Genomic DNA, 27,078 nt, shown 5'->3' on the forward strand with positions numbered 1-27,078 from the left:
TTTGTGGTACATTTTACTTACAAGATAAACTAAACATCCCTTTCTAGGCTGCCAACCCATTACTGTTTCTTTACACCTTTCAATTCTCATTGGCCCCATGATACAATCAGTGTTTGGACCTGTTTCTGTATCAAAGTTTAGCCTTGAATAAGTATTAATAGATTAGATTTAATTAGATTACTTACAGTGTGGAAACAGGCCCTTCGGCCCTACAAGTCCACACCGACCCGCCGAAGCGCACCCACCCAGACCCATTCCCCTATGTTTATCCCTGCACCTAACACTACGGGCAATTTAGCCTGGCCAATTCACCTGACCTGCACATTTTTGGATTGTGGGAGGAAACCGGAGCATCCAGAGGAAACCCACACAGTCAGCCACCTGAGGCAGGAATTGAACCCGGGTCTCTGGCGCTGTGAGGCAGCAGTGCTAACCACTGTGCCACCGTGCTGCCCATAATACTGTAACATACTCAGAACAATACCACTCCCCCCACCGCTGTGTCTCCATAACTCACTTGAAACTATGGAAAGACTACAATATTAATTAGCCCATAGTAACTGTCTCTCAGGACTTGAATAGGCTCATTCCTGAAACGTAAATTCTCCTGCTCCTCGGATACTGCTTGACCTCCACCACATTTATTCGGCTCTAAAAAGGCTGAAGGATATCAAGCAGTTTCCTCCACCAGCATGTCCCTACAGTGTGCTACTTTTTATCTCTCTGAACTTACTTTTAGACTACCTATTTCTACAAACTGCACTACCCATTTCTAACTTTTATTTAGGACGACCATCTTGCACTAATGTACACATTTATACTTTTTAAATACAACTTAAATAGGGCTGCTACTCCCTTTAAGAAAATTATCATCAAAACAGCACTTCATGAAAATGTTTGAATGAATCTGTAGGAACTGCCAAAAACCAGCAACAGTAGGTGAAATCTCATACTCCAGCTGCGGGAAATCAGTTTAATATCCTCTATAATTTTATTTAGTACATATTTAATTTCTCACTTATTTAGATCATATAGGTCTAATATTTCTGCTAACGTTACTAACTTTAAGGTCAAAAGGACTAACACCTCTTAATTATGCAGGCTCAGACCGGACAGACATTCTAATCCCATCACAAGTAACATTTAGCAAGTGCTTGAACTATCTCCGGCTTCCCCAGGACAGTTGTCACGCAAACCTGTATAATAAGATATAACTATGTGACACCATAATGCTAAAATTTTAATAAATGCAAAAACTGTGTATAAAAAAGGCTGCTGTAAAAACACTTTGGATTCCGTTGCTGCCTCGAACTGTGCCAATGCGATGTTCAATTAAAAGGCTACTTTCACCACTCATTGATCTCAGTCACTATTGAACATGGTCCCACAGATCATAGGTCATCCTTTCACTTGCTATTCAGCTGTTGACACTTCACTCACACCATTTGATACTTTTGATCTCTTACGAAGACTTGTTATACAGCCTGTTGACACTACTCATCTTTTGTACCATCTTTTGACATCCTTAATTACCTGGAATTATCTTGAAATAATCTCTCTGCCTATGAATTCTGTGTCTGTGTTCTTCCTTCCACCTCACCTGATGAAGTAGCATTGATCCAAAAGCTTGTGATTTCAAATAAACCTGTTGGACTATAACCTGGTGTTGTGTGACTTCTGACTTTATACAATACATTGATTAGATCACTTTTGGAATACTACATACAAGTCTGGGCTCCCTGCTATAGGAAAGATGTTGGTGAAACTTGAAAAGGTTCACAAAAGATTTACAAGGATGTTGCCAAGCCTGGAGGGTTTGAGCTATAGGGAAAGCCTGAGGCTATTTTCACTGGAGCATCGGAGGCTGAGGGCAACTTCATAGAAGTCTATAAAATCATGAGGGGCATGAATAGGGTGAACACACAAGGTCTTTTCCCCAGGGTAGAATAGTCCAAAACTAGACGAGATAGGTTTAAGATGAGATAGGAAAGATTTAAAAGGGACCCAAGGGGTAACTTTATCACATAGGGGTGGTTCATTATGGAATGAGCTGCTAGAGGAAGTAGTGGAGTCTGGTACAATTCTGAAGAACCACCTGATGAAGGAGCAGCACTCCGAAAGCTAGTGCTTCCGAATAAACCTGTTGGACTATAAACTGGTGTTGTAGGATTTTTAACTTTGGAATTCTATGAAGGCAGTACGAGCAAGGTGGACAACAGGGACCCTATGGATGTGGTGTACCTGGATTTTCAAAAAGCCTTCAACAAGGAGCTGCACAAGAGGCTGCTGCATAAGATAAGAATGTATGGTGGTAGTGGTAGAGTATTAGCATGGATTAAGGATTGGTTGACTAACAGGAAGCAAACAGTGTGGATAAATGAATGCTATTCTGGCTGGCAATCAGTGACTAGTGGTGTGCCTCAGGGATCAGTGTTGGGACTGCAATTATTCACAATTTATTTAGATGATTTTGAGTTGGGGACCACATGCAGTGTGTCAAGGTTTGCAGATGACACTAAGATGAGTGGCAGAGCAGTTTGTAGAGGACTGAAACTTTGTAGAGGAGCATAGATACTTTCAGTAAGTGGGCAAAGGTCTGGCAGATGGAATACAATGTTAATAAATGTGAAGTCATCCATTTTGGTAAGAGTAATAGTAAAAATGATTATTACTTGAATGGTAAAAAGTTGCAGCATGCTGCTGTGCAGAGGGTCCTGGGTGTCTTTGTGCATGAATCACAGAGGGTTGGGTCTGCAGGTACGATTAATTAAGGCAAATGGAATTTTGTCCTTCATTGCTGAAAGGATTGAGTTTAAAAGCTAGAAGCTGGGAGATTATGTTGCAGCTGTACAAGGTGCTGGTGAGGCCACATCAGGATATTGTGCACAGGTTTGGTCTCCTTACTTGAGAAAGGATGGACTGGCATTTGAGGGGATGCAGAGGAAGTTCATGAGGTCGATTTCAGAGTTGAGAGGGCTGGCTTATGAGGAGAGGCTGAGTAGACTGGGATTATATTCATTGGAATTCAGAAGAACGAGTGGGGAATCTTATAGAAACATATAAAGTTATGAAGGGAATAGATAAGATAGAAGTAGAGTGGACGTTTCCACTGGCAGGTGAAACTAGGACAAGCGGGCATTGCCTTAGGATTAGAGGGAGCAGATTAAGGACTGAATTGAGAAGGAACTTCTTCACCCAGAGGGTTGTAAAATGATGAATTCCTTGCCGAGTGAAGTAGTTGACACTACTTCAGTAAATGTTTTAAAGTTAAGATAGATTTTTTTGAACAATAAAGAATTAAAGGATATGGTGAGAGCGCAGTAAGTGGGTCTGAGTCCACTAAAAGATCAGCCTCAAAGACAGAACAGACTCAAAGGGCCAGACAGCCCACTCCTGCTCCTAGTTCTTATGTGAAGTAATTATTATAAATTCTAAAAGCTGAGTCCACAGCACAGATTCCAATGGGACTCCACACATCACATCCTCAGTTTTTACCAGCCAGCTAAACTTTTATCCATGCTAATATGTTACCCCATAACACAAGTTCCTATTTTATCCATGATTTGGAGATGCCAGTGTTGGACTGGGGTGTATAAAGTTAAAAATCACACAACACCAGGTTATAGTCCAACAGGTTTATTTGGAAGCACTAGCTTTCGGAGTGCTGCTCCTCCACAGCCACCTGATGAAGGAGCGTCGCTCCGAAAGCTAGTGCTTCCAAATAAACCTGTTGGACTATAACCTGGTGTTGTGTGAGTTTTAACTATTTTATCCAATAACCTTCTTTGTGGCATCTTGTCAAATGCCTTCTGAAAATCTAAGTGCAATACATCTTTATCTTTCAAAGAACTCTAATAAATTCTGTGATTTTCCTTTCCTAAAACCATGTTGACTCTTCCTGATTCTTTTCAGTTCTTTTTAAAGAGCCCACTTTTAATCCCACTTGCTATTACTGGAGGGAAGCCAGAAGGCAAATATTCATTCACTTCATTTACTATTTCCTTATGATCTCATTGATGACCCATTCTCACTCTCAAGATCCAACATTCACTATTTACTCTTTTCCTTTTTAGGAACCTGTAGAAACTCAATTTACATTTTAGTTGGCTTTCTCTCAAATAATTTTCTTTCACTGGTTAGTCTTTTAATCTTTCTCTAACATTGTTTATATTCTTTCCAACATCTGACCTGGTTTTCCATGAATTGGGCAGCATGTTTGCTCTGCTGGTTCATAGTACCAGGGACCCAGGTTCAATTCCACACTTGGGAGTGACTGTCTGTGGAGTTTGCACATATTCCCATTGTTTGCGTGGGTTTCCTCTGGGTGCTCTGGTTGCCTCCCCCAGTCCAAATATGTGAAGGTTAGGTGGATTCGTCGTGCGAAATTGTCCAGGGATGTGTAGGTAAGATGGATTAGCCATGGTCAATGCAGGGTTATGGAGATAGGGCAGAGACTGGGGCTGAGTGGGATGTTCTCAGAGGGTTGGTGCAGACTTGATGGACTGAATGGCCTTTTTCTGCAGTAGGGATTCTATAATTCCATGACACTCTCACTAACATCAGATGGCATTTTTGTGTAATGGTAGCAATTTTTTCATTTTGAAATATCCCCAATGTCATCTGTCGCTGCTCCTCCTTTGATTATCCCTCAGTAGAGTCAGCCAAAACACCTTAGCTCACTGAGCTAATCTTCTCCCTTGCAAATTGGATGTAAAATTCAATCAGATTGTTGCTGCTATTCATGGGTTCCTTAACTCTGATGTCATGATTTAATCCTGTCTCATTACCCAAGTCTAATATAACCTGCATTCTGGCTGATTCCAAAGCACGCTACTGCTAGAAACAAAAGCATTCTATAAACTCTTCATCCGAGTACCATTGGCAATCTGATTTTTCAGTAGATTAAATTATACATGATTATTGTCGTCCCTTTGTCACAAGCACCCAATATTCCTTCCTGTATACTTTGTCTTACATTGTGGTTACTGTTAAGAGGTCAGTAGACCACTCCCACAGGCGACTTCTTTCCTTGTCTATTCCTCACCTCCAATCCTACATTCTGACCTCTTGAACAAAGTAAACTCTAATTTACGAAGGATTTTTAAATTTAAGTTTGGTGGTGATGTCATTTGTAGTATTCATGCATGTTACAAAATACACACAACTCCTATTTTCCAAAACCATCTTTCACAAAAGTGCAAAAGGAAAGCTGCTGTGAAGGCAGTAATAATAAACACATTTCTACTGATAGCCACAGAAACAGTGCAGTAAGGAGTGTCTTAGATACACAGCACCTTAAAGGCCATATACATTTAGCACTCTAAGCATGCTTCAATATAGTGTTATGCAAACACTACTATTGGACAGGCAGTGGCGTAGTGGTAACACCACTGGTCTAGTAACCCAAAGGCCTAGGCGATCAGTCTGGGAAAAATCCTACCACAGTAACTGGTGGAATTTAAATTCAATTAATAAATCTGGAATATAAAGGTAATAATGGTAACAGCTATCATGGATTGTCCACAAAACAATCCCCTTTAGGGATGGCAATCTATCATTTTTACCAATGTTCTGACTGACATGGGATTCCAGACCAACAGAAATGCAGTGGACTGTTAATCACCCTCTGAAACAGCCTACCAAGCACTCTGTTCAAAGTCAACAAATGCTGGCCTTGTCTGTGATGGCCACATTGCGAAAGAATAAAACTACATGCAAAGCACTGTACACAAACAGGATCTTACAAGTTGTTGAATTGGCTCCTCCCCACTGCCTCTTACAGGCAGGAGCCTTACTCATTGTCAGGCAGCATTGTTATAATATCTTCACATACACACTTCTTTGTGATCAGGAGCAGGATCCAATGCTCATATTTCATCATCTATGAGGGCTGCTGAGGATGCCCACTGCAGTACTAAAGATTTGTGATGTTCATACAAACAGGCATATCATTAGGCATGCGTGATGAAGTGTCAGTCTGTGTTCACTGTGCACATATTACTGTCCTGTTGGTCAGAAATACTTCCTCGTACATCATGTCAAAGTACTTTTGGTATTGGAGAAGTATTCATCAGGACAACTCTGCCAAACAATAGCATGAGATTTTTAAGTTTATGTCAACAGGGCAGGAAAGCTAGGGAGTGTTGCTGAACAAAGAGACCTTGGACTGCAGGTTCATAGTTTCTTGAAATTAGAATCACAGTTACCATAAGACATAGGAGTGTAAGGAAGGTCATTTGGCCCATCAAGTCCACTCTATCATTCAATCACCTCCACTTGCCCGCACTCTCCCCGTAGCCCTTAATTCCTTGCAAGATCAAGAATTTATCAATCTCTGCCTTGAAGACATTTAACATTTCGGTCTCCACTGTGCTCCGTGGCAATCAATTCCATAGGCCCACCACTCTCTGGCTGAAGGAATTTCTCCTCATATCTGTTCTAAATTGACCCCCTCTAATTTTAAGGCTGTCCCATGGGTCCTAGTCTCCCACCTAACGGAAACAATTTCCGAGCATCTACCCTTTCTAAGCCATGCATTATCTTGTAAGTTTCTATTAGATTTCCCCTCAACCTTCTAAACTCTAATGAATACAATCCCAGGATCCTCAGCCGTTCATCATATGTTAGGCTTACCATTCCAGTACAATCCCAATAAGATGATCATCCCTTTTTTATTTCTCAGTTCCACCCAAATAACTTCACTGAACGTAGTCCCTGGAATATCCTGCCAAAGTACAGCAGTAATATTAATCCAGATTTAAAAACTGCACTCTTCCTTCTCTCTTGTCCCACTTTCTATCCTTCCTGTAGCATCAATGCCCTGGAACATTAAGCTGCCAGTCCTGTCTATCCCTGAGTCATGTCTCTGTAATAGCTATGTTAGCCTAGTCCCATGCTCCTGTGCTGAGTTTATCAGAATTACCAATCAGGCCTTTTATATCGAAATAAAAGTCGTTTAATTGATCAGTCCTACCTCATTCTCTGCTTTGCTCCTGTGTGCCTTGACTATTTGAACATTCCCTTTCCCAATTACACCAGCCTCAGACTGGTCCCTTAATCCCCCATCCCCTAACCCTCTACTAGTTTAAATCTTCCCCAGTGGCTTCAGCAAATCTCCCTGCCTATATATTAGTCCCCTTTCAATTCAGGTGCAATTTGTCCTTCTTATACAGGTCACCTCTACGCAGAAGAGGCTCCAATGATCCAAAAATGTGAATCCTTCTCTTCTGCACCAGCTTCTCAGCCACGCATTCATCTGCTCTATCCTCCTATTGCTACCCTTGTTAGCTTGTAGCACTGGGAATTATATTACTATCGTTGACGACCTCCTTTTTAAATTCCTGCCTAACTTCCTATGTGTATCATGACCTGCTGCTGGCTCCCGCTCCTGCGCATTCTGCCTAGGCATTATTGCTCAGTAACATTTGAGACAGTGTTCTCCCACCTGGTTATTAACATTATCTGGGTCTGTCTCACCAAGGTGACCTGAACCAGGGGATGGGGGCTAGGTTACGAGTAGACCAGTTCCTCAGCAAAGTGGAGACCCTTGGGAATTGTTGGTATTGTTCAAGGAGTTGGAGGGGGTTACTTACAGATCATTTGCAACCTCATTTAGAAGCTAGGTAGAATTGACAGGACATGTTCGATGTTTGCTTAAAAAGAGGGGGCGGCATGCTGGCTCAGTGGTTAGCATTGCTCCCTCACAGCGCCAGGGACCCAGGTTCAATTCCAGCCTTGGGTGACTGTCTGCGTGGAGTTTACACATTCTCCCCGTGTCTGCGTGGGTTTCCTCCCACAGTCCAAAGATGTGCAGGTTAGCGGAGCTGGCCGTGCTAAATTGCCCAGTGTTCAGGGATATGTAGGTTAGGTGTATTAGACATAGGAAACGTAGGGGAATTCATCTGGATGGAATAGTCTTCAGAGGGTCAGTATGGACTTGCTGGGCCGAAGGGCCCGTTTCCACACTATTGGGCTTCTATGATTCTGCAAGACATCCTTGATCCTGGATCCAGGGAGGCAACACACAATTCTGATACCTCGTTGCCGGCCACAGAAATGTCTGGCTGTGCCTTTGACTAGACGGTTCCCTATCCCAATCAATCCAGATAGAATAGTGAAGAAGGCATTTGGTATGCTTTCCTTTATTGGTCAGAGCATTGAGTATAGGAGTTGGGAGGTCATGTTGCAGCTGTATAGGACATTGGTTAGGCCACTTTAGGAATATTGCATGTGATTCTGATCTCCTTCCTATTGGAAGGATGTTGTGAAACGTGACAGGGCGCAGAAAAGATTCACGAGAATGTTGCCAGGGTTGACGGTGTGAGCTATAGGCTGGGGCTGTTTTCCCTGGAACATCGAAGGCTGAGGGGTGACCTTATAGAGGTTTATAAAATCATGAGGGGCTTGGATAAGATAAATAGACAAGGTCTTTTTCCCTGGTGTGGGGGAATCCAGAACTAGAGAGCATATGTTTAGGGTGAGAGGGGAAAGATATAAAAGGGACCTAAGGGGTGTGGTGCGTGTATGGAATGAGCTGGCAGAGGAAGTGATAGAGGCTGGTATATTTACAGCATTTAAAAAGCATCTGGATGGGTATATGAATAGGAAGGGTTTAGAGGGATATGGGCCAAATGCTGGCAAATGGGACTAGATTAGGTCTGGTGAGCATGGACAAGTTGGACCGAAGGGTCTGTTTCCATGCTGTACATCTCTATGACTCTATGTACACAAAAATGTTTTTTATTGCATTTACTGTACAGATTTGTAAAGACATAGTTTTAACATTTTAATTTTCACTGACACTTTGAGTCATTGAGGGGAGAAAGTGAGCAGGTGCCCAAGCATTGGGCACAGCTGCCAATGAAACAACTTCATGAAATAATGAGCATATAATGGAAGATCTGGGTAATAAATAACACCCTCTGGGTCCTCAGGTCTGACAATGCTGTTCCAGTAATCACTGGTCCTGTGACGGCTTCACTGATGGTGCGGTTGTCACGACAACAGTGGAAATAGGTTTGGTGGAGCTGATGACTGTTCCTTGGTGAAGTTGCTGAGCTGGTAAGTGCTGAATCCTTACCTGAAAACAAAGTGAGAAAGGCAGAATGAAAAGATAGGACAAGGAGATAAATCCTCACTATTGCAGAGAGCAAATCCTACTGGCTGTTATGAGGAAATGCTCTCACCAACTGTTATGGATTGCTACTGGGGATAAATCATCGCGCAGAGTCACTGAAGTCTTAGCATCGGATGCTCAGGCATTCCAGTGAGTACAGATCTACTGTCTTGACCTCCATTAACTTCTGTACTCTTCCCCGCACAAGGAAAGGAGGAAATGTTCACCTCTCCACAGTTGCAGGGTGAGGATACCAGCAGCACCAGCTGATTGGTACAGAATGCTTCTCACAATTTCCTTGACAAACATAGCACACACTGGGGATTCCCTGGGAATCCCACCAACATCAATAATGGTGGGGGAAGGGATTATTTATATATATATATCTATGCGCATGTGCACACACACGTTCCTATTACAGTTGCCATGGTGATGAAAGGTGTTTGATTTATAGACATTTTAATGTCAATTATTTTAGAGTTTAGATTTGTGTTGCTGGCACGTAAGGTTTGCTTTCTATGAAAGGTTTAATGATTAGCTTGTATCCATGGTGATTCTTTTAAAACACAGTATTAGAAGGAGAAAGACCCTGGAGTGTACAGGAGCTTTGTTTTCACCGGAAGGGTTTATGAACAAACAAACTAAACAGTTTGTTTTTAGTTTAGGTTTTGTTTTGTTTGTTTCGGGGAAGCACCCGTAGCTTGCAAAAAGCAGCTTCTGGCCTTCCATTTTGAAGTGTTTCAGAATTCTTGACTGAAGTCAGATTATGAAACAGTTGCTCTGAAAGAAGGGAGATGGTTTAGAATTGTTAGCAAATAGACTCTATGAGAGTTTGGTTTACAAGTTCCAGACTAGAAATATTCCTTAAAACCATGACGGGGTTACTTGAAGTTGGGATGGTCTATGATGTATGAAGACAATCAGACTCCCAAGATGGGAGATTAAAATCAGAGTTAAATTTAGCCTTGCAGATGTGAAAGAGAAGGGAATGCTCTCCAGTGAGTGCTGTAAAAGTGTTTTGGGACCAATGACACTGTATTTTGTCATGTGTTTTGAAATCTTTAACTTTGAGTCATATGTAAGTTGATAGTTTTAAAATAGTATAAACCACTTTTGCACTATAGACTTCTGTTTTATTGTTAAACCTGAAATAGCATTACATGTTTGCGTTTCAATGACAAGTCACCTCATTAAAACAAAAAAAAAATCAAATTATGATTCATCAAGCCAGACCATAGTCTGGATCTGACTTTCCCAGCAATAGCATCAGTTGGAATAGAACATAGAACATAGAACATAGAAGAATACAGCGCAGTACAGGCCCTTGGGCCCTCGATGTTGCGCCGATCCAAGCCCACCTAAACTAGAATCTTAGAGAGATTTTGCAGTTATTGGATATAGACAGACCTGAGCCGTTCTTGTCACAATAACGGTTACATGAAGATAAGTTAGAATAAAAAATACTTACCTCGTGAATCAACAGCCTCCATTTCAGCAGCGGGAGTTGAGAGAGTGTGAGCCAGGGGGCAGCCGGGAAGGGAAGTTAGAATATTAACTATTTACCTGGTGAATCACCGAAGCGAAGGCTGAACAGGAGCGGAAGCGGACAAAGGGACTGCTGGGTAAGTGACTAATATATTCAGGCAGTGGCTAAACCTGAAATGCTCCCCGTATAGGGTCTCTCACTCCCCCCCTCTTCCTCTAACCAAATAAAAAGACTCTGTGTGGAGGGTTGGTATGGTAAAGGTTTTTTTTATATTTCTTTTGGCAATTTAGAGCAGAGGGTATGGAGGCTAGGACAGTCTGGTATGTCCCCTCCCGCGTGCCAGAGTCAGGAATGTCTCGGATCGGGTCTATAGGATTCTTAAAGGGGGGAGGGTTAAGGGAGCAAGGATCAGACAGGGCTCTAGACATTTACAAGGTAGCCAGAAAGAAACTGAAGAATGGACTTAGGAGAGCTAGAAGAGGACATGAAAAAGCCATGGTGGATTGGATTAAGGAAAACCCCAAGGCGTTCTACACTTATGTGAGGAACAAGAAGATAGTCAGAGTGAAGTTAAGGCTGATCAGGATAATGGAGGGAACTTGTGCCTGGAATCAGAGAAGATAGGGGAGTTCCTTAATGAGTACTTTGCTTCAGTAATCACTAGAGAGAGGGACCTTGTCATTTGAGAGGACAGCGTGAAATAGGCTGATACATTCAAACAGGTTGCTGTTAAGAAGGTGGATGTGCTGGAAATTTTGAAAAACATGAGGATAGATAAGTCCCCTGGGCCAGACAGGATATAAAGCTGAAAATATGTTGCTGGAAAAGCGCAGGTCAGGCAGCATCCAAGGAACAGGAGAATCGACGTTTCGGGCATAAACCCTTTTCAGGAATGAGGAAAGTGTGTCCAGCAGGATAAGATAAAAGGTAGGGAGGAGGGACATGGGGGAGGGGCGTTGGAATTGCGATAGGTGGAGGGAGGTCAAGGTGAGGGTGATAGGCCGGAGTGGGGTGGGGGCGGAGAGGTCAGGAAGAAGATTGCAGGTTAGGAAGGCGGTGCTGAGTTCGAGGGATTTGACTGAGACAAGGTGGGGGGAGGGGAAATGAGGAAACTGGAGAAATCTGAGTTCATCCCTTGTGGTTGGAGGGTTCCCAGGCAGAAAATGAGGCGCTCTTTCTCCAACCGTCGTGTTGCCATGGTCTGGCGATGGAGTCCAAGGACCTGCATGTCCATGGTGGAGTGGGAGGGGGAGTTAAGGTGTTGGGCTACGGGGTGGTTGGGTTGGTTGGTCCGGGTGTCCCAGAGGTGTTCTCTGAAACGTTCCGCAAGTAGGCGGCCTGTCTCCCCAATATAGAGGAGGCCACATCGGGTGCAGCGGATGCAATAGATGATGTGTGTGGAGGTGCAGGTGAATTTGTGGCGGATATGGAAGTATCCCTTGGGGCCTTGGAGGGAAGTAACGGGGGAGGTGTGGGCGCAAGTTTTGCATTTCTTGCGGTTGCAGGGGAAGGTGCCGGGAGTGGAGGTTGGGTTGGTGGGGGGTGTGGACCTGACGAGGGAGTCACGGAGGGAGTGGTCTTTTCGGAACGCTGATAGGGGAGGGGAGGGGAGGGAAATATATCCCTGGTGGTGGGGTCCGTTTGGAGGTGGCGGAAATGACGGCAGATGATACGTTGTACATGGAGGTTGGTGGGGTGGTAGGTGAGGACCAGTGGGGTTCTGTCCTGGTGGCGGTTGGAGGGGCGGGGCTCAAGGGCGGAAGAGCGGGAAGTGGAAGAGATGCGGTGGAGGGCATCAGCATCGTCGACTACGTCTGGCGGGAAATTGCGGTCCTTGAAGAAAGAGGCCATCTGGGTTGTACGGTTTTGGAACTGGTCCTCCTGGGAGCAGATGCGGCGGAGACGAAGGAATTGGGAATATGGGATGGCGTTTTTACAGGGGGCAGGGTGGGAGGAGGTGAGTTCCGGTAGCTGTGAGAGTCGGTCGGTTTATAGTAGATGTCCGTGTTGATTCGGTCACCCGAGATTGAAATGGAAAGGTCTAGGAAGGGGAGGGTGGAATCTGAGATGTTCCAGGTGAATTTGAGGTCGGGGTGGAAGGTGTTGGTAAAGTGGATGAACTGTTCAACCTCCTCGTGGGAGCACGAGGAAAAGGTGGGGCGTGGTGCCAGTGTAGCTGCGGAAGATGGACTGTTACACATATCCACTACGAAGAGGCAGGCATAGCTGGGGCCCATACGGGTGCCCCTGGCTACTCCTTTGGTTTGGAGGAAGTGGGAGGATTGGAAAGAGAACGAGTGAGGACGAGTTCAGTCAGTCGAAGGAGGGTGTCGGTGGAACGGTACTGGTTGGTACGGTGGGAAAGGAAGAAGCGGAGGGCTTTAAGTCCTTCGTGATGGGGGATGGAGGTATACAGGGACTGGATGTCCATGGTGAAGATAAGGCGTTGGGGACCGGGGAAGCGAAAATCATGGAGGAGGTAGAGGGCGTGGGTGGTGTCCCGAACGTAGGTGGGGAGTTCTTGGACTAAGGGGGACAGGACGGTGTGGAGGTATGCAGAGATGAGTTTGGTGGGGCAGGAGCAGGCTGAGACAATGGGTCGGCCGGGGCAGTCAGGTTTGTGGATTTTGGGCAGGAGGTAGAAACGGGCGGTGCGGGGTTGTGGGACTATGAGGTTGGAGGCGGTGGATGGGAGATCCCCCGAGGTGATGAGGTTATGGACGGTCTGGGAGATGATGGTTTGGTGGTGGGAGGTGGGGTCATGGTCAAGGGGGCAGTAGGAGGAGGTGTCCGCGAGCTGGCGTTTAGCCTCAGCGGTGTAAAAGTCGGTGCGCCAAACTACTACCGTGCCTCCCTTGTCTGCTGGTTTGATAGTGAGGTTGGGGTTGGAACGGAGGGAGTGGAGGGCTGCACGTTCCGAGGGTGAGAGGTTGGAGTGGGTGAGAGGGGTGGAGAGGTTGAGGCGGTTAATGTCGAGGCGGCAGTTGGCTATGAAGAGATGGAGGGCAGGTAAGAGGCCAGCACGAGGTGTCCAGGTGGATGGGGTGTGTTGGAGGCGGGAGAAGGGGTTGTCAGAGGGTGGGCGGGAGTCTTGGTTGAAGAAGTAGGGGCGGAGGCGAAGGCGGCGGAAGAATTGTTCGATGTCACGCCGCATGTTGAACTCGTTAATCTGAGAGCGTAGGGGAATGAAGGTGAGGCCTCTGCTGATGCCCTCCACCACATCTCTTCCACTTCCCACTCCTCCGCCCTTGAGCCCCGCCCATCCAACCGCCACCAGGACAGAACCCCACTGGTCCTCACCTACCACCCCACCAACCTCCATGTACAACGTATCATCCGCCATCATTTCCGCCACCTCCAAACGGACCCCACCACCAGGGATATATTTCCCTCCCCTCCCCTATCAGCATTCCGAAAAGACCACTCCCTCCGTGACTCCCTCGCCAGGTCTACACCCTCCACCAACCCAATCTCCACACCCGGCACCTTCCCCTGCAACCGCAAGAAATGCAAAACTTGCGCCCACACCCCCCCCCCCCTTACTTCCCTCCAAGGCCCCAAGGGACACTTCCATATCCGCCACAAATTCACCTACACCTCCACACACATCATCCATTGCATCCGCTGCACCCAATGTGGCCTCCTCTATGTTGGTGAGACAGGCCGCCTACTTGCGGAACGTTTCAGAGAACACCTCTGGGACACCCGGACCAACCAATCCAACCACCCCGTAGCCCAACACTTTAACTCCCCCTCACACTCCACCAAGGACATGCAGGTTCTTGGACTCCTCCATTGCCAGACCATGGCAACACGATGGTTGGAGGAAGAGCGCCTCATCTTCTGTCTGGGAACCCTCCAACCACAAGGGATGAACTCAGATTTCTCCAGTTTCCTCATTTCCCCTCTCCCCACCTTGTCTCAGTCAAATCCCTCGAACTCAGCACCGCCTTCCTAACCTGCAATCTTCTTCCTGACCTCTCCGCCCCCACCCCACTCCGGCCTATCACCCTCACCTTGACCTCCCTCCACCTATCGCAATTCCAACGCCCCTCCCCCAAGTCCCTCCTCTCTACCTTTTATCTTATCCTGCTGGACACACTTTCCTCATTCCTGAAGAAGGGCTTATGCCCGAAAAGTCGATTCTCCTGTTCCTTGGATGCTGCCTGACCTGCTGCGCTTTTCCAGCAACATATTTTCAGCTCTGGTCTCCAGCATCTGCAGTCCTCACTTTCTCCAGACAGGATATATCCAAGGTTTATACAGAAAATGAGGGAAGAGATTGCTGGGCTTTTGGTGATGTTCTTTACAATCTCACTGTCCACTGGAGTACTACCAGATGATTGGAGGGTGGCAAATGTTATTCCCTTGTTCAAGAAAGGGAATAGGGATGATCCTGGGAATTACAGACCAGTCAGTATTACATTAGTGGTGGGAAAATTATTGGAGAGGATTCTGAGAGACAGGATTTATGATTATTTGGAAAACCATAGTTTCATTAGAGATAGTCAGCATGGCTTTGAGAGGGGCAGGCCATGCCTCATAAGCCTGACTGAATTCTTTGAGGATGTGACAAACATATTGATGAAGGTAGAGCAGTGGATGTGATGTATATGGATTTTAGCAAGGAGCTTGATAAGGATTCCCTGTGGTAGGCTCATTCAGAAAGTAAGGAGTCATGGGATACAGGGAAACCTGTCTGTCTGGATACAGAATTGGCTGACCCATAGAAGGTAACAGTATCCAGCCTGGAGCTCAGTGAACAGTGGTGTTTCACAGGGATCAGTTCTGGGACCTATGATCTTTGTGATTTTTTATAAATGTCTTGGATGAGGAAGTGGAAGGGTGGGTTAGTAAGTTTGCCAATGACACAAAGGTTGTTGGAGTTGTGGATAATGTTGTAAATTGCAACGGGACATTGACAGGATGCAGAGATGGGCTGAGAAGTGGCAGATGGAGCTCAATCTGGAAAAGTGTGAAGTGATTCATTTTGGAAGGTCAAATGTGAATGCAGATTACAGCGTTAAAGGCGGGATTCTTGGCAGTGTGGAGGAACAGAGGGATCCTGGGTCCATGTCCATAGATCCCTCAAAGTTGCCACACCTAAGTGAATAGGGTTGTTAAGAAGGCGTATGGTGTCTTGGCTTTCATTAGCAGTGGGACTGAGTTTAAGAGCCATGAGGTTATGCTGTAGCTCTGTAAAGCCCTGGTTAGACCACACTTGGAAAATTGTGTTCAGTTCTGGTCACCTCATTATAGGAAGCGTGTGGAAGCTTTAGAGAGGGTGCAGAGGAGATTTACCAGGAAGCTGTCTCGCCTGGAGGGCGTGTATTATGAAGAAAAGGTGAGGGAACTAGGGCTTTCTTCATTGGAGCAAAGAAGGATGAAAGGTGACTTGATAGAGGTGTACAGGGTGATGACAGGCAGAGATAGAGTGGATAACCAGAGACTTTTTCCCAGGGTGGAAATGGCTGTCACAAGGGGGCATAATTTTAAGGTGATTGGAGGAAGATTTGGGGAAGATGTCAGAGGTAGGTTCTTTATACAGGGAGTGTTTAGATTAGATTAGACTAGATTAGATTAGATTCTCTACAGTGTGGAAACAGCCCAACAAGTTCACACCGACCCTCCAAAGAGTAACCGATCCAGACCCATTCCCCTACTCTGTATTTACCCTTGACTAATGCACCTAACACAATGGGTAATTTAGCATAGTCAATTCACCAAACCTGCACATCTTTGGACTGTGGGTGGTAGGTGTTTGGAATACACTGCTAGCTGTGGTACTAGAAACAGGTTAAAACACCAGTGTTGTCAATTTATTGCATGGAATTTGAAGATGGTTTTGAATTTTGCTAAGACTTTTCTTTAAGTGGAAAATATAATGGCAGGTTATTTAACATTTTAAATTCAAGTCAAACTGAAGGTAGAAGTAAAAGCTGGACAAGATTTGGAAGGAAGAAAACCTGAAATTGGGCATTGCAGCTGTAAATTAGGTAAGGTACAATTAGGAATGAAAAGATTGGAATTTGAAGCATACCATAACCAGAGACTAGGGGGCACAGCATCAAGAAAACTCAAAATGGAAAGGGAGCAAAAAGAAAAACAGAGGAAGAGGGAAAATGAGGAGAAAGAAAAGCAGTCAGGACTGGAAAGTGAGCTCAAATTAAAACAACTCCAAAGACAGGGAAATTACAGAACATGAATTTGCTATGAAACAACAGTAACCTGGGAAAGGTCACTGCTGTGAGAGAACAGACAGACAGACAGCAAAGTAATAAAGTAGACAGGTTTGAACCACAAGTGATAGAAAGAAAGTAACATGTGTCCATTGTAATGAAACTGTAATGAATGCTGATTTTTGTTTATACTTATTTTTTTGACATGGATCGGCAAATTTGTAGTTCTGCAGGTCCAGAAGATTTACAGTAGTTTGTTTCCTTCTGTTTTCACCTCTTTTGCTTAATACCCTTCAGTTTTCATTGTTAAACTTGAACGTGCAGCATTGTGTGTTTATGTTCAATGAAAGGCCACTTTTGTTAAAACCAAGCTATGATCGATCAATATAGATTGCAATATTAGCTGGGATCATTACACCATAAAAATATTAACAATATTAAAAATATTAAAAAAACATACTGGCTTTTATTGGTAGAGGAATTGAGTTCCGGAGTCCTGAGGTCATGTTGCAGTTGTATAAGACTCTGGTACGGCCGCATCTGGAATATTGTGTGCAGTTTTGGTCGCCATACTATAGGAAGGATGTGGAGGCATTGGAACGGGTGCAGAGGAGGTTTACCAGGATGTTGCCTGGTATGGAAGGAAAATCGTATGAGGAAAGACTGAGGCACTTGGGGCTGTTTTCACTAGAGAAAAGAAGGTTTAGGGGTGACTTGATTGAGGTGTACAAGATGATTAGGGGGTTAGATAGGGTCGACAGTATGAACCTTTTCCCGCGTATTGAGTCGGGTATTACAAGGGGGCATAGCTTTAAATTAAGGGGGGGTAGATATAGGACTGATGTTAGGGGTAGGTTCTTCACTCAGCGAGTCGTTAGTTCATGGAATGCCCTGCCAGTAACAGTGGTGGACTCTCCCTCTTTATGGGCATTTAAGAGGGCATTGGATAGGTATATGGAGGATAGTGGGTTAGTGTAGTTTAGGTGGGCTTGGATCGGCGCAACATCGAGGGCCCAAGGGCCTGTACTGCGCTGTATTCTTCTATGTTCTATAAAATGCCACAGAGGGAAAAGCAAAACAGAGGGTGGTTCGCGTGGAATAAACTCCAGAGGAAGTGTTGGATATGAGTACAGTTACAATGCTTAAAAGATATTTGAATAGAAAAGGTTTGGAGGGATATGGGCCAGGAGCAGGCAGGTGGGACTAGATTAGTTCGGCAAGGATTGGTTGGACCGAATGGTGTGTTTCCATGCTGTATGACTCTATAACATGGGTTAAAAAGTGATAATCAACTTATCTACATATGACTTCAAATTGCAAACAATTTCTTAATCACTGATACTCAGCATACTCAAACACTAAAACGACACATGCCATTCCCTGTTATCCCAATCTCTCGATCCCATCCTGTATTACCTGTGTAGCCTGTCCTTGTTGTTGAAGCTGCTGTAGTTGCTGTGCTGTGACAAAGCTGACAGGTTTGTTCCCAGTGATTAGTTTGGTCCCTGCTGGCATGGTCGTGAGAATGATGTTTCTGCCAAGTCCACTGATACTAGAAAGAGATAATACACATTGAGAAATTATTGCAATTTCAGAACTTAAATATAGTGCTACACTATCGGGTTCTCGCTCTCTCTCTCTCTCTCTGAATAGTTCCATGTGTCTTCAACATTCTTTGGCTCATCACGACATGGTCACTGATCATATGGTTTGACAGTGAGCATTGAAATGTTCACCACACAGCCAAGACTTGTCCTTGCTGCAAGGTGACCACACCTTCCTGTTGGGTTCACCCAGTAGCTACCAGAGAGAATCCTTGAAAATACTCTTCAATAAAGCTGCATGTTTCTAAACTGACGTTACGAGCTGGAGGCTATTCAACTTGCTCAGCCTGTTCCAGCATTGATTTGTACCTGAAAGCTGCCTACCTGCTTTCATTGCATAACTCTTAGTGTTCTTGCTCTATCAATCTCAGTTCTAAAATTTTCAATTTTACCACAGACTCAGCAGCCTTTTAGGAGGTAATGCCCACCAGATTTCTACTGTCCAGTGAAAGGGGAAGTGCTTCCTGATGTCATCCCTAAACATCATGACTGTAATTTTAAGATTCTGATCCCTCATTCTGGATTCTCCCGACCATGAAAATTGTTTCTTTTCATAAAAACCAAAAAAAAACACATTAAACACCTCAATTACCATGAAATGGTAATAGCACAGATAGAGGCCATTCAGTTGTAACCACCTTAAACACCTCAATTACCAAGAAATGGTAATAGTACAGATAGAGGCGCTGTGCCAATGCCGGCTCTCTATAAGAACATTTCTGCTAGTCCCAATTTCCCGACTATTCTCTGTAGCTGTGCAAATCTTTCCTCATTAGACAATTCTCTTTTGAAAGTCATTATTGAATCTGCAGTCACCACACTTTCAGGCAGTGAATTCCAGAACTTAACCACTTGCTGCATGAAAAATGCGTTCTCATGTCATCTTTGATTCTTTTGCTAATCACTCCAAATCTCTGTTCTCTGGCTCTCAACTCCTTTGCCAATGGGAACTGTTTTCTCTATTTACTCTATCTAAACAAGTGAATTTTGAAAACCTCTAAAAAATCTCTTATTCAAGGAAAACAGTCAGGGCAGCACAGTGGCTCAAGGGCGGTATGGTGCCTCAGTGGTTAGCATTGCTGCCTCACAGTACCAGGGACCCAGGTTCGATTCCAGCCTCGGGGTACTGTCTGTGTGGAGTTTGCACATTCTCCCCGTGTCTGTGTGGGTTTCCTCTGGGTGCTCCGGTTTCCTCCCACATTTCATAGATGTGCAGGTAAGGTGAATTGGCCACACCAAATTGCCCATAGTGTTAGGTGCATTATTGAAGGATAAATATAGGGTAGGGGAATGGGTCTCTTCGGAGTGTTGGTGTGGAGTTGTTGGACCAAAGGGCCTGTTTCCCTAGTGTAGGGATTCTAATCTAATGCAATGTATTGTTATCCTTTGTTGTCAGCAAATTTTGCAATTGTGCCCTGTATGCCCAAGTCTAAATAATTATCAGAGATCAAGAAAACCAGCAGTCCTAGTATTGTTTCCTCTGGGAAGCACAACTGTATATCTTCTTTCAGTCAAAAGATGATAATTTCTCACTGCACTCCATTCAGTATTCATTCCCTTTTATCCCATGGATCTAAACATTGCTGACAAACCAATTATGTGGGGCTCTTATCAAATATTGCAAGTCCATGTAGCCGCATAAAACCACAGTGGCTTCGTCAATCTTTCTGCTATCACATGAAAAACAAAATCATTTTTGTTAAGCACAATTCATCTTTAACACATCTATGCTGGCTTTCCAAAAGCCTTTTGACAATTCTGATAAACAACATTCACCTGTCAGCTCTACTGGCCACATCCTGAAATATTCTATAAGATGTGTCAAGCATGATTTCCCTTTAGTAAATACATGCTGACTTGGATCGATCCTGTCACTGCTTTCCAAATGCTCAGTTATTACATCCGTAATGATTGACTTGAGCATTTTCTCCACCACCAATGGTGAGGCTAACTGGCTTATAATTCCAAGTTTTCTCTGTCCCTCCTTTTTTAACGAGCGGGGTTACATTAGCTACCCTCCAGTCCATTGGAACTCTTCCAGAGTCTACAGAATGCTGAAAAATGATCACCAGTAAATCTGTTATTTCTAGGGTCACTTTCTTAAGTACTCTGGGATGCAGAGCATCGGACCCTGGGGACTTATCGGGTTTTCATTCCATCAATTTCCGCAATACCATTTCCTGATGAATAAGGATTTCCTTCAGTTCCTCCTTCATGCTTGACCCTCTGTCTCTTAGCATTTCCGGAAGGTTATTTCTGTCCTCTTTAGTGAAGATAGATCCAAAATATTTGTTCAACTGATCTGCCATCTCTTTGTTGTCCATTATGAATTCACCAGATTCTAACTGCAAAGGACCTACATTCATCTTCACCAGTCTTTTTCTCTTCTCTTCACACCTATTGAAGCTTTTGCAGTCAATTTTATGTTTTCCGCCAGCTTACTTTCATATTCTATTTTCCCCTTCCAAATTTAATCCATTGTTCTCCTCTGCTGAATTTTGAATTTCTCCCAATCCTCAGGTTTATTGCTTTATCTGACCAATTTATTTGCCTCCTGTTTATTAGATTAGATTAGATTAGATTCCCTACAATGTGGAAACAGGCCCTTTGGCCCAACAAGTCCACACCAACCCTCCAAAGAGTAACCCACCCAGACCCATTTCCCTCTGACTAATGTACCTAACACTACGGGCAATTTCGCCTGGCCAATTTACCTGCCTGCACATCTTTTGGACTGTGGGAGGAAACCAGAGCACCCGGAGGAAACCCACGCAGACATGGGGAGAATGTGCAAACTCCACACAGACAGTCGCCCGAGGCTGGAATCGAACCTGGGACCTTGGTGCTGTGAGGCAGCAGTGCGAAACTGTGCCGCCCCACTGTTTTAGCTTCAACACTGTTCCTAATTTCCCTTGTTAGCCATGGTTCCCTATTTTACTCTAACATCAGACTGGGGTGTACAATTTTTGAAGTTCATCCATATGTTCTTTTAATGGCTGCCATTTCCTATCCACCATAAACTCCTTAAATATGCTTGGTCAGTTTATCCTAGCCAATTCATGCCTCATACCATCAAAGTTAGCTTTGTTTACAGTCAGGACCTAGTTTCAGACTTAACTGTGCGACTCTTCATCTTAATGAAGAATTCTACCATATCATGGTCACTCTTTCCCAAAGGATCTCGCACCACAATGTTACTAATTAATCCTCTCTCATTACACAATACCAGTCAAGTATGTCTTGCTCTCTCGTTGGTTCCTTGACACTGGGCAAGGAAGCCATCCCTCTCACATTCCAGGAAATCCTCCTCCAATGCATTGCTACCAGTTTGGTTAGTCCAATCAATATGCAGATTGAGGTCAACTACAATAACTGCTGTAACCCTACTGCATGTATCTCCAATTTCCAGTTTGATACAATCCCCAAACTCAATTCCCACTAATGTCTGTTTCCCTTTGGTGTTCCGTAGTTTCACCCATACAGATTCCACATTGCCCAGGCTAACATCATCCCTTACCCAGTGTTCTCCTTAACCAGCAACACTACCTCAGCTCTCTTTTCTTTCTATCCATCGTTCCTGAAAATTGGATAAACCTGGATGTTGACTTCCCATCTTTAGTCACCCAGGAGCCAGGTCTCTGTGATCCCAATTACATCATATCCATTAATATCTGTCTATGCAGTTGATTCATCCACCTTATTACAAATACTCCTCGCATTGAGAGACAGAGTCTTCAGCCTCATTTTTTTAACATTTATTACCCTTTTAGAATCATGGGGTAACATGGTCCTTTTTGATTTTTGTTGATGGTTTCTCTGCCTTCCACTTTCACTTTTCCCCTTACTGTTTTTTGTTCCTGTCCCCACTTTACGTCCCTCTGAGTTTCTGCATTGGTTCCTATTCACCTGCCACATTAGTTTAAACCCTCTCCAACAGCATGTGCAAATAATGGTTCCATTCCTATTCAGATTTAGACCGTCCAGTTTGTACTGGTCCAACCACCCCCCAGAACCCAGTTTCAATGTCCTATGAATTTGAATCTCTCCCTCTTGCAAAATCCTTCAAGCCCCACATTTGTCTTAGCTGTCCTGCCATTCCTACTCTGGCGAGCATGCAGCACTGGTAGCAATCCCAAGATTACTAACTTTGAGGTCCTACTTTTTAGTTTAACTCCTAAATGCCTAAATTCAGTTTGTAGGGCCTCATCCTTTTTTATTAAACCTATATATTTGCTACCTATATCTGCTATAACAGTTAGCTGTTCACACCCCTCTCCAGAATGTCTTCCGCCGCTCCGAAACACAGAGTCACAGAGATGTATAGCACAGAAATGGACCCTTCAGTCCAACTCAACCATGCCACCAGATAACCGAACCTAATCTAGTCCCATTTGCCAGCACATAGCCCATATACCCCTAAACCCTTCCTATACATACAAGCATCCATACATATTTTAGATATTGTAATTGTATCAGCCTCCATCACCTTCTTTGGCAGCTCATTCCATACACTTTGTGTGAAAAAGTTGCCCCTTGGGTCCTTTTTAAATCTTTCCCCTCTCACCCTAAACTTATGCCCTCTGGTTCTGGACTCCCCCACCCTAGGGAAGAGACTTTGTCTATTTACCCTATCCATGGCCCTCATAATTTTATAAACCTCGATAAGGTCACCCGTCAGCCTCAGACGCTTCAGGGAAAACAGCCCCAGCCTGTTCAGCCTCTTCCCTCGAGCTTAAATCCTCCAACCCTGGCAACATCCTTGTAAATCTTTCCTGAACCCTTTCAAGTTTCATGACATCTTTCCTTTAGAAGGGAGACCAGAATTGCACATAATATTCCAAAAGCAGCCTAACCGATATCATATACAGCTGCAACATCACCTCTCAATGTTCGAACCAATAATGTGGAGGAGCCGGTGTTTGACAGGGGTGGAAAAAGTTAATAATCACACAACACCAGGTTATAATCCAACAGGTTTATTTGGAAGCCCAAGCTTTCGGAGGGTTGCTCCTTCATCAGGTAGCTAGCTACCTGACAAAGAAGCAGCGGTCCGAATGCTTGTACTTCCAAATAAACCTGTTGGGAGTATAACCTGACTAATAAAGGAAAGCATTACTAAACATCTTCTTCACTATCCTATCTACCTGAGACTCTACTTTCAAGGAATGATGAACCTGCACTCCAAGATCTCTTTGTTCAGCAACACTCCCCAGGACATTACATTAAAAGTCCTGCCCTCCTATATTCACACGCAAATCATTTACATAAATGACAAAAAGCAGGAGGACCCAGCACAAATCCTTGTGGTATGCACTGGTCACAGGCCTCCAGTCTGAAAAGCAGCCTTCCACCACCACCCTTTGTCTTCTACCTTCGAGCCACTTCTGTATCCAAATGGCTAGTTCTCCCTGCATTCCATGTGATCTAATCTTGCGAACCAGTCTCCCACGGGGAACCTTGTTGAACCTTACTAAAGTCCTTAGAGATCATGTCCACTGTTCTGCTTTCATCAATCCTCTTCGTTACTTTTTCAAAAAACTCAAATCAAATTAGTAAGATGTGATTTCCCTTGCTCAAAGCCATATTGACTATCCCTAATAAGTAATTGCCTATCCAAATGCATGTAAATCCTATCCCTCAGGATTCCCTCCAACAACTTGCCCACCAATGAGGTCAGGCTCACCACTCTTATCTATCCCTGGCTTTTCCTTACATCCTTCCTGAAATAGTGGCATCACGTTAGCCAACCTCTAGCCTTATACCAGGAAAGCAACATAGCATCCTGGACTATCATTTATGGCTACAGAAATGCCTCTCTATTCCTCACAGCATTGAATTCCCAGTGACTATAATTCTGCCACACTTTCTCCTGCCCTCCTGTGCAACACAATGCAACATTGGGATCGGCTTAGCCTTGGAGGGCCGAAGGGCATCAATTTTCTTTGTTCTTTGTTCTTAACAGGCTGCTGCTGCCTTCCCTGATGAGCCATTTCCCCAAACAGTGTCCAAAACGGTATATCTATTTTGGAGGGAATTGTCTGCAGGGGATCCCTGCACTACCTTCCTATTCTTCCTCTATCTGTTGGTCACCCATGCGCTATCTTCCTCAGTAATTGTATTTGCAGTGTGATCAACTTACTGAATGTTGATCCACGATTCCCCCAGCCTCACCAATACTCCAAAATGAATCCAGCCACAGCTCCAGTTTCGTTAAGCAGACAGACAGGAGCTGCAGCTGGATACACTTCCTGCACACGAAGGAGTCAGGGACATTGGAGACCCAGCTTTTCTTTTTAAATACCCTACTTAGTAGCATCAACAAATGTGACCAATGTATACAGAATTCCCAATTTACGTTTGTTAAGGAAATCTAGAGGCACTAGTTCCGATCCCTGGGACACATCTTCTCAGCTCCACTTAATTCATCTGAGTTATTACCAGCCCTGCCCACAATATACCAGATTATTACTCACTTTGCCCCGAGATTCCCCTTGATGATTGGTCCTGCCATCACTCCTTTTCCTTTAAGTGGTTGGTTTAGTACTGATAAAGGCACAGTGATTGTCGCAGGCAGCTTTGTCTGCGGGATGAAATCAGAAACAAAGTCATTAGTTCACTATCAGGAACATGGGTTCCAGTTGCATTCAAGGTTACTTATCTGAACGTTTTGAGAGATAGTTCACCTGAGTAAGCACAGCATGATCCAAACGGGAGAAATAGCCATCTGTGACAGTATACTTTAACAGTCACTCGTATACAGTGCTATCTATGAAAAGTGGTAATAACCTCAGGTACAGTCCTTCCCATAGTGAGTGTAAACAAATCTCACATGGCACTCCACTTGAAACTGCACATTAGCCACAATGTTGTTGTCAGGTCATACTTTTACAATGTCCATTATACATTCTACTCTCAGATTTTGCAACCTATAAAATTTTGAATATTTCTAAGACATTCCTGATCCCATTCTATAGGAACATAAGAACTAGAAGCAGGAGTGGGCAATTCAGCCCCTCCAAGCCTGATCCTCCATTTAATACAATAGTGGATGATTTCATCTCGGCCTTAACTTTACTTTCCTGCCTGCTCTCCATAACCCTTCAACCCAGTACTAATTAAAAGCCTGTCTATCTCCTCCTTAAATTTACTCAATGTCCAGCACACTTTGAGGAGTGAATTTTACACTTTGAAAGAAGTAATTTCTCATTTGTTTTAAATTGCTACCCTTATCCTGAAACAATGACTTCTCATTCCAGATTGGAACCCATGAGGATGTTTCCTCTCTACGTTTCATTTCTATCTGTATTTTGTCAACCCCCTTTCACATTTTACGTACTTCTATTAGGACTCTTCTCATTCTTCTAAACTCCAGGCAGCAAAGGCCTAAACTGCTCAATCTCTCTTCACAAAATGAACTGCTCATCCCCTGGAATCAGTGAACCTTCTCAACTATTTGTGGGCGGCACGGTGGCACAGTGGTTAGCACTGCTGCCTCGCAGCGCCAGAGACCCGGGTTCAATTCCCGCCTCAGGCGACTGACTGTGTGGAGTTTGCACGTTCTCCCCGTGTCTGCGTGGGTTTCCTCCGGGGGCTCCGGTTTCCTCCCACAGTCCAAAGATGTGCAAGTCAGGTGAATTGGCCATGCTAAATTGCCCGTAGTGTTAGGTAAAGGGATAAATGTAGGGGTATGGGTGGGTTACGCTTCGGCGGGTCGGTGTGGACTTGTTGGGCCGAAGGGCCTGTTTCCACACTGTAAGTAATCTAATCTAATCTCATCTAATCTATCCCAGTCCAACTACATTCCTTCTTAAGGAAGTGACCCAAAATTTTACACAATACTTCAGGTGCAGTCTCACAAATGCCTTGGACACTTCCCTACTTTTATACTCTATTCCTTTCGCAATAAATGCCAAAATTCTATTTGCCATTCCATTCTATTACCTGCTGTACCTGCATATTAGTTTTCTGCGATTCATGCACAAGGATGCACAGATCTCTCGACACTGAAACATTTTATTTCGATAACATTTTGTCTTTTTAGTCCTTTGATCAAAATGGATTAACTCACACCCATTCTCATTAAATTTACTTTCTCACTTATTTCATTGTCATCTGCAAAATTGGCTATAGCACTTATGATCCCTGCTTCCAAGTCATGAGTACAGATTTTAAATAGTTATGGTCCAAGGATCAAATTCTGTGGCACACTGCAACTTACATCTTGCCAATCAGAAAAAGATCCATTTATCCCGACTCTCTTCTGTTGGTTAGCCAATTCTATATCCAAGCTAATAAGTTACCTTTAGATAGCATGCCTTAGACTTTGTCTTTATGAAATCTTAGCCATGGATGACATTTTTACCTTTTACAATTTTTTTCTGGAATATATTCAAGTTGGGACCAACTGAGTATCTCAAACATCTGCCACTGCTCATCAATTCTCCTTACATTTAGTCCTCCAGTCCAGTCCAGTCCACTAGGGCCAAATCTGTCCTTATGCCAGAATATGAGGGTGAGACTCCAGTTTCTCACCCTCCAACTCAATTTGAAATTCTACTATGTTATGATCACTTTTTCCTAAAGATCCTATATCGTTAATTAATCCCACCACATTACACAATTGCAAACCAAATAGCCTGCGCACTGGTTGGTTCCAAAACATATTGCTCCAAGAAACAATCTCTAATAGTCAAG

General features: G+C 44.1%; 1 protein-coding gene across 5 annotated transcripts in view; it reads right to left on the bottom strand.

Annotated features, from left to right (window-relative positions):
- Positions 1 to 8,723: 8,723 nt before the first annotated feature.
- Positions 8,724 to 27,078, bottom strand: part of nfrkb (nuclear factor related to kappaB binding protein) — a 169,741-nt gene continuing 151,386 nt past the window's right edge. For all 5 annotated transcript variants that reach the window (XM_087976526.1, XM_043676950.2, XM_043676949.2 and 2 more), the window contains exons 24-26: positions 24,858 to 24,964; positions 18,197 to 18,332; positions 8,724 to 9,079 (exon numbers count right to left, since the gene is read on the bottom strand). In XM_087976526.1, the coding sequence (XP_087832652.1) occupies positions 8,957 to 9,079; positions 18,197 to 18,332; positions 24,858 to 24,964 (366 nt within the window). In that variant the 3' untranslated portion in view covers positions 8,724 to 8,956. The remainder of the gene's footprint in view (positions 9,080 to 18,196; positions 18,333 to 24,857; positions 24,965 to 27,078) is intronic.

Source organism: Chiloscyllium plagiosum, unplaced genomic scaffold (assembly GCF_037043375.1).
Source record: "Chiloscyllium plagiosum isolate Xiang-an unplaced genomic scaffold, Cpla_swu_hap1 HiC_scaffold_29, whole genome shotgun sequence".
Lineage (NCBI taxonomy): Eukaryota > Metazoa > Chordata > Chondrichthyes > Orectolobiformes > Hemiscylliidae > Chiloscyllium > Chiloscyllium plagiosum.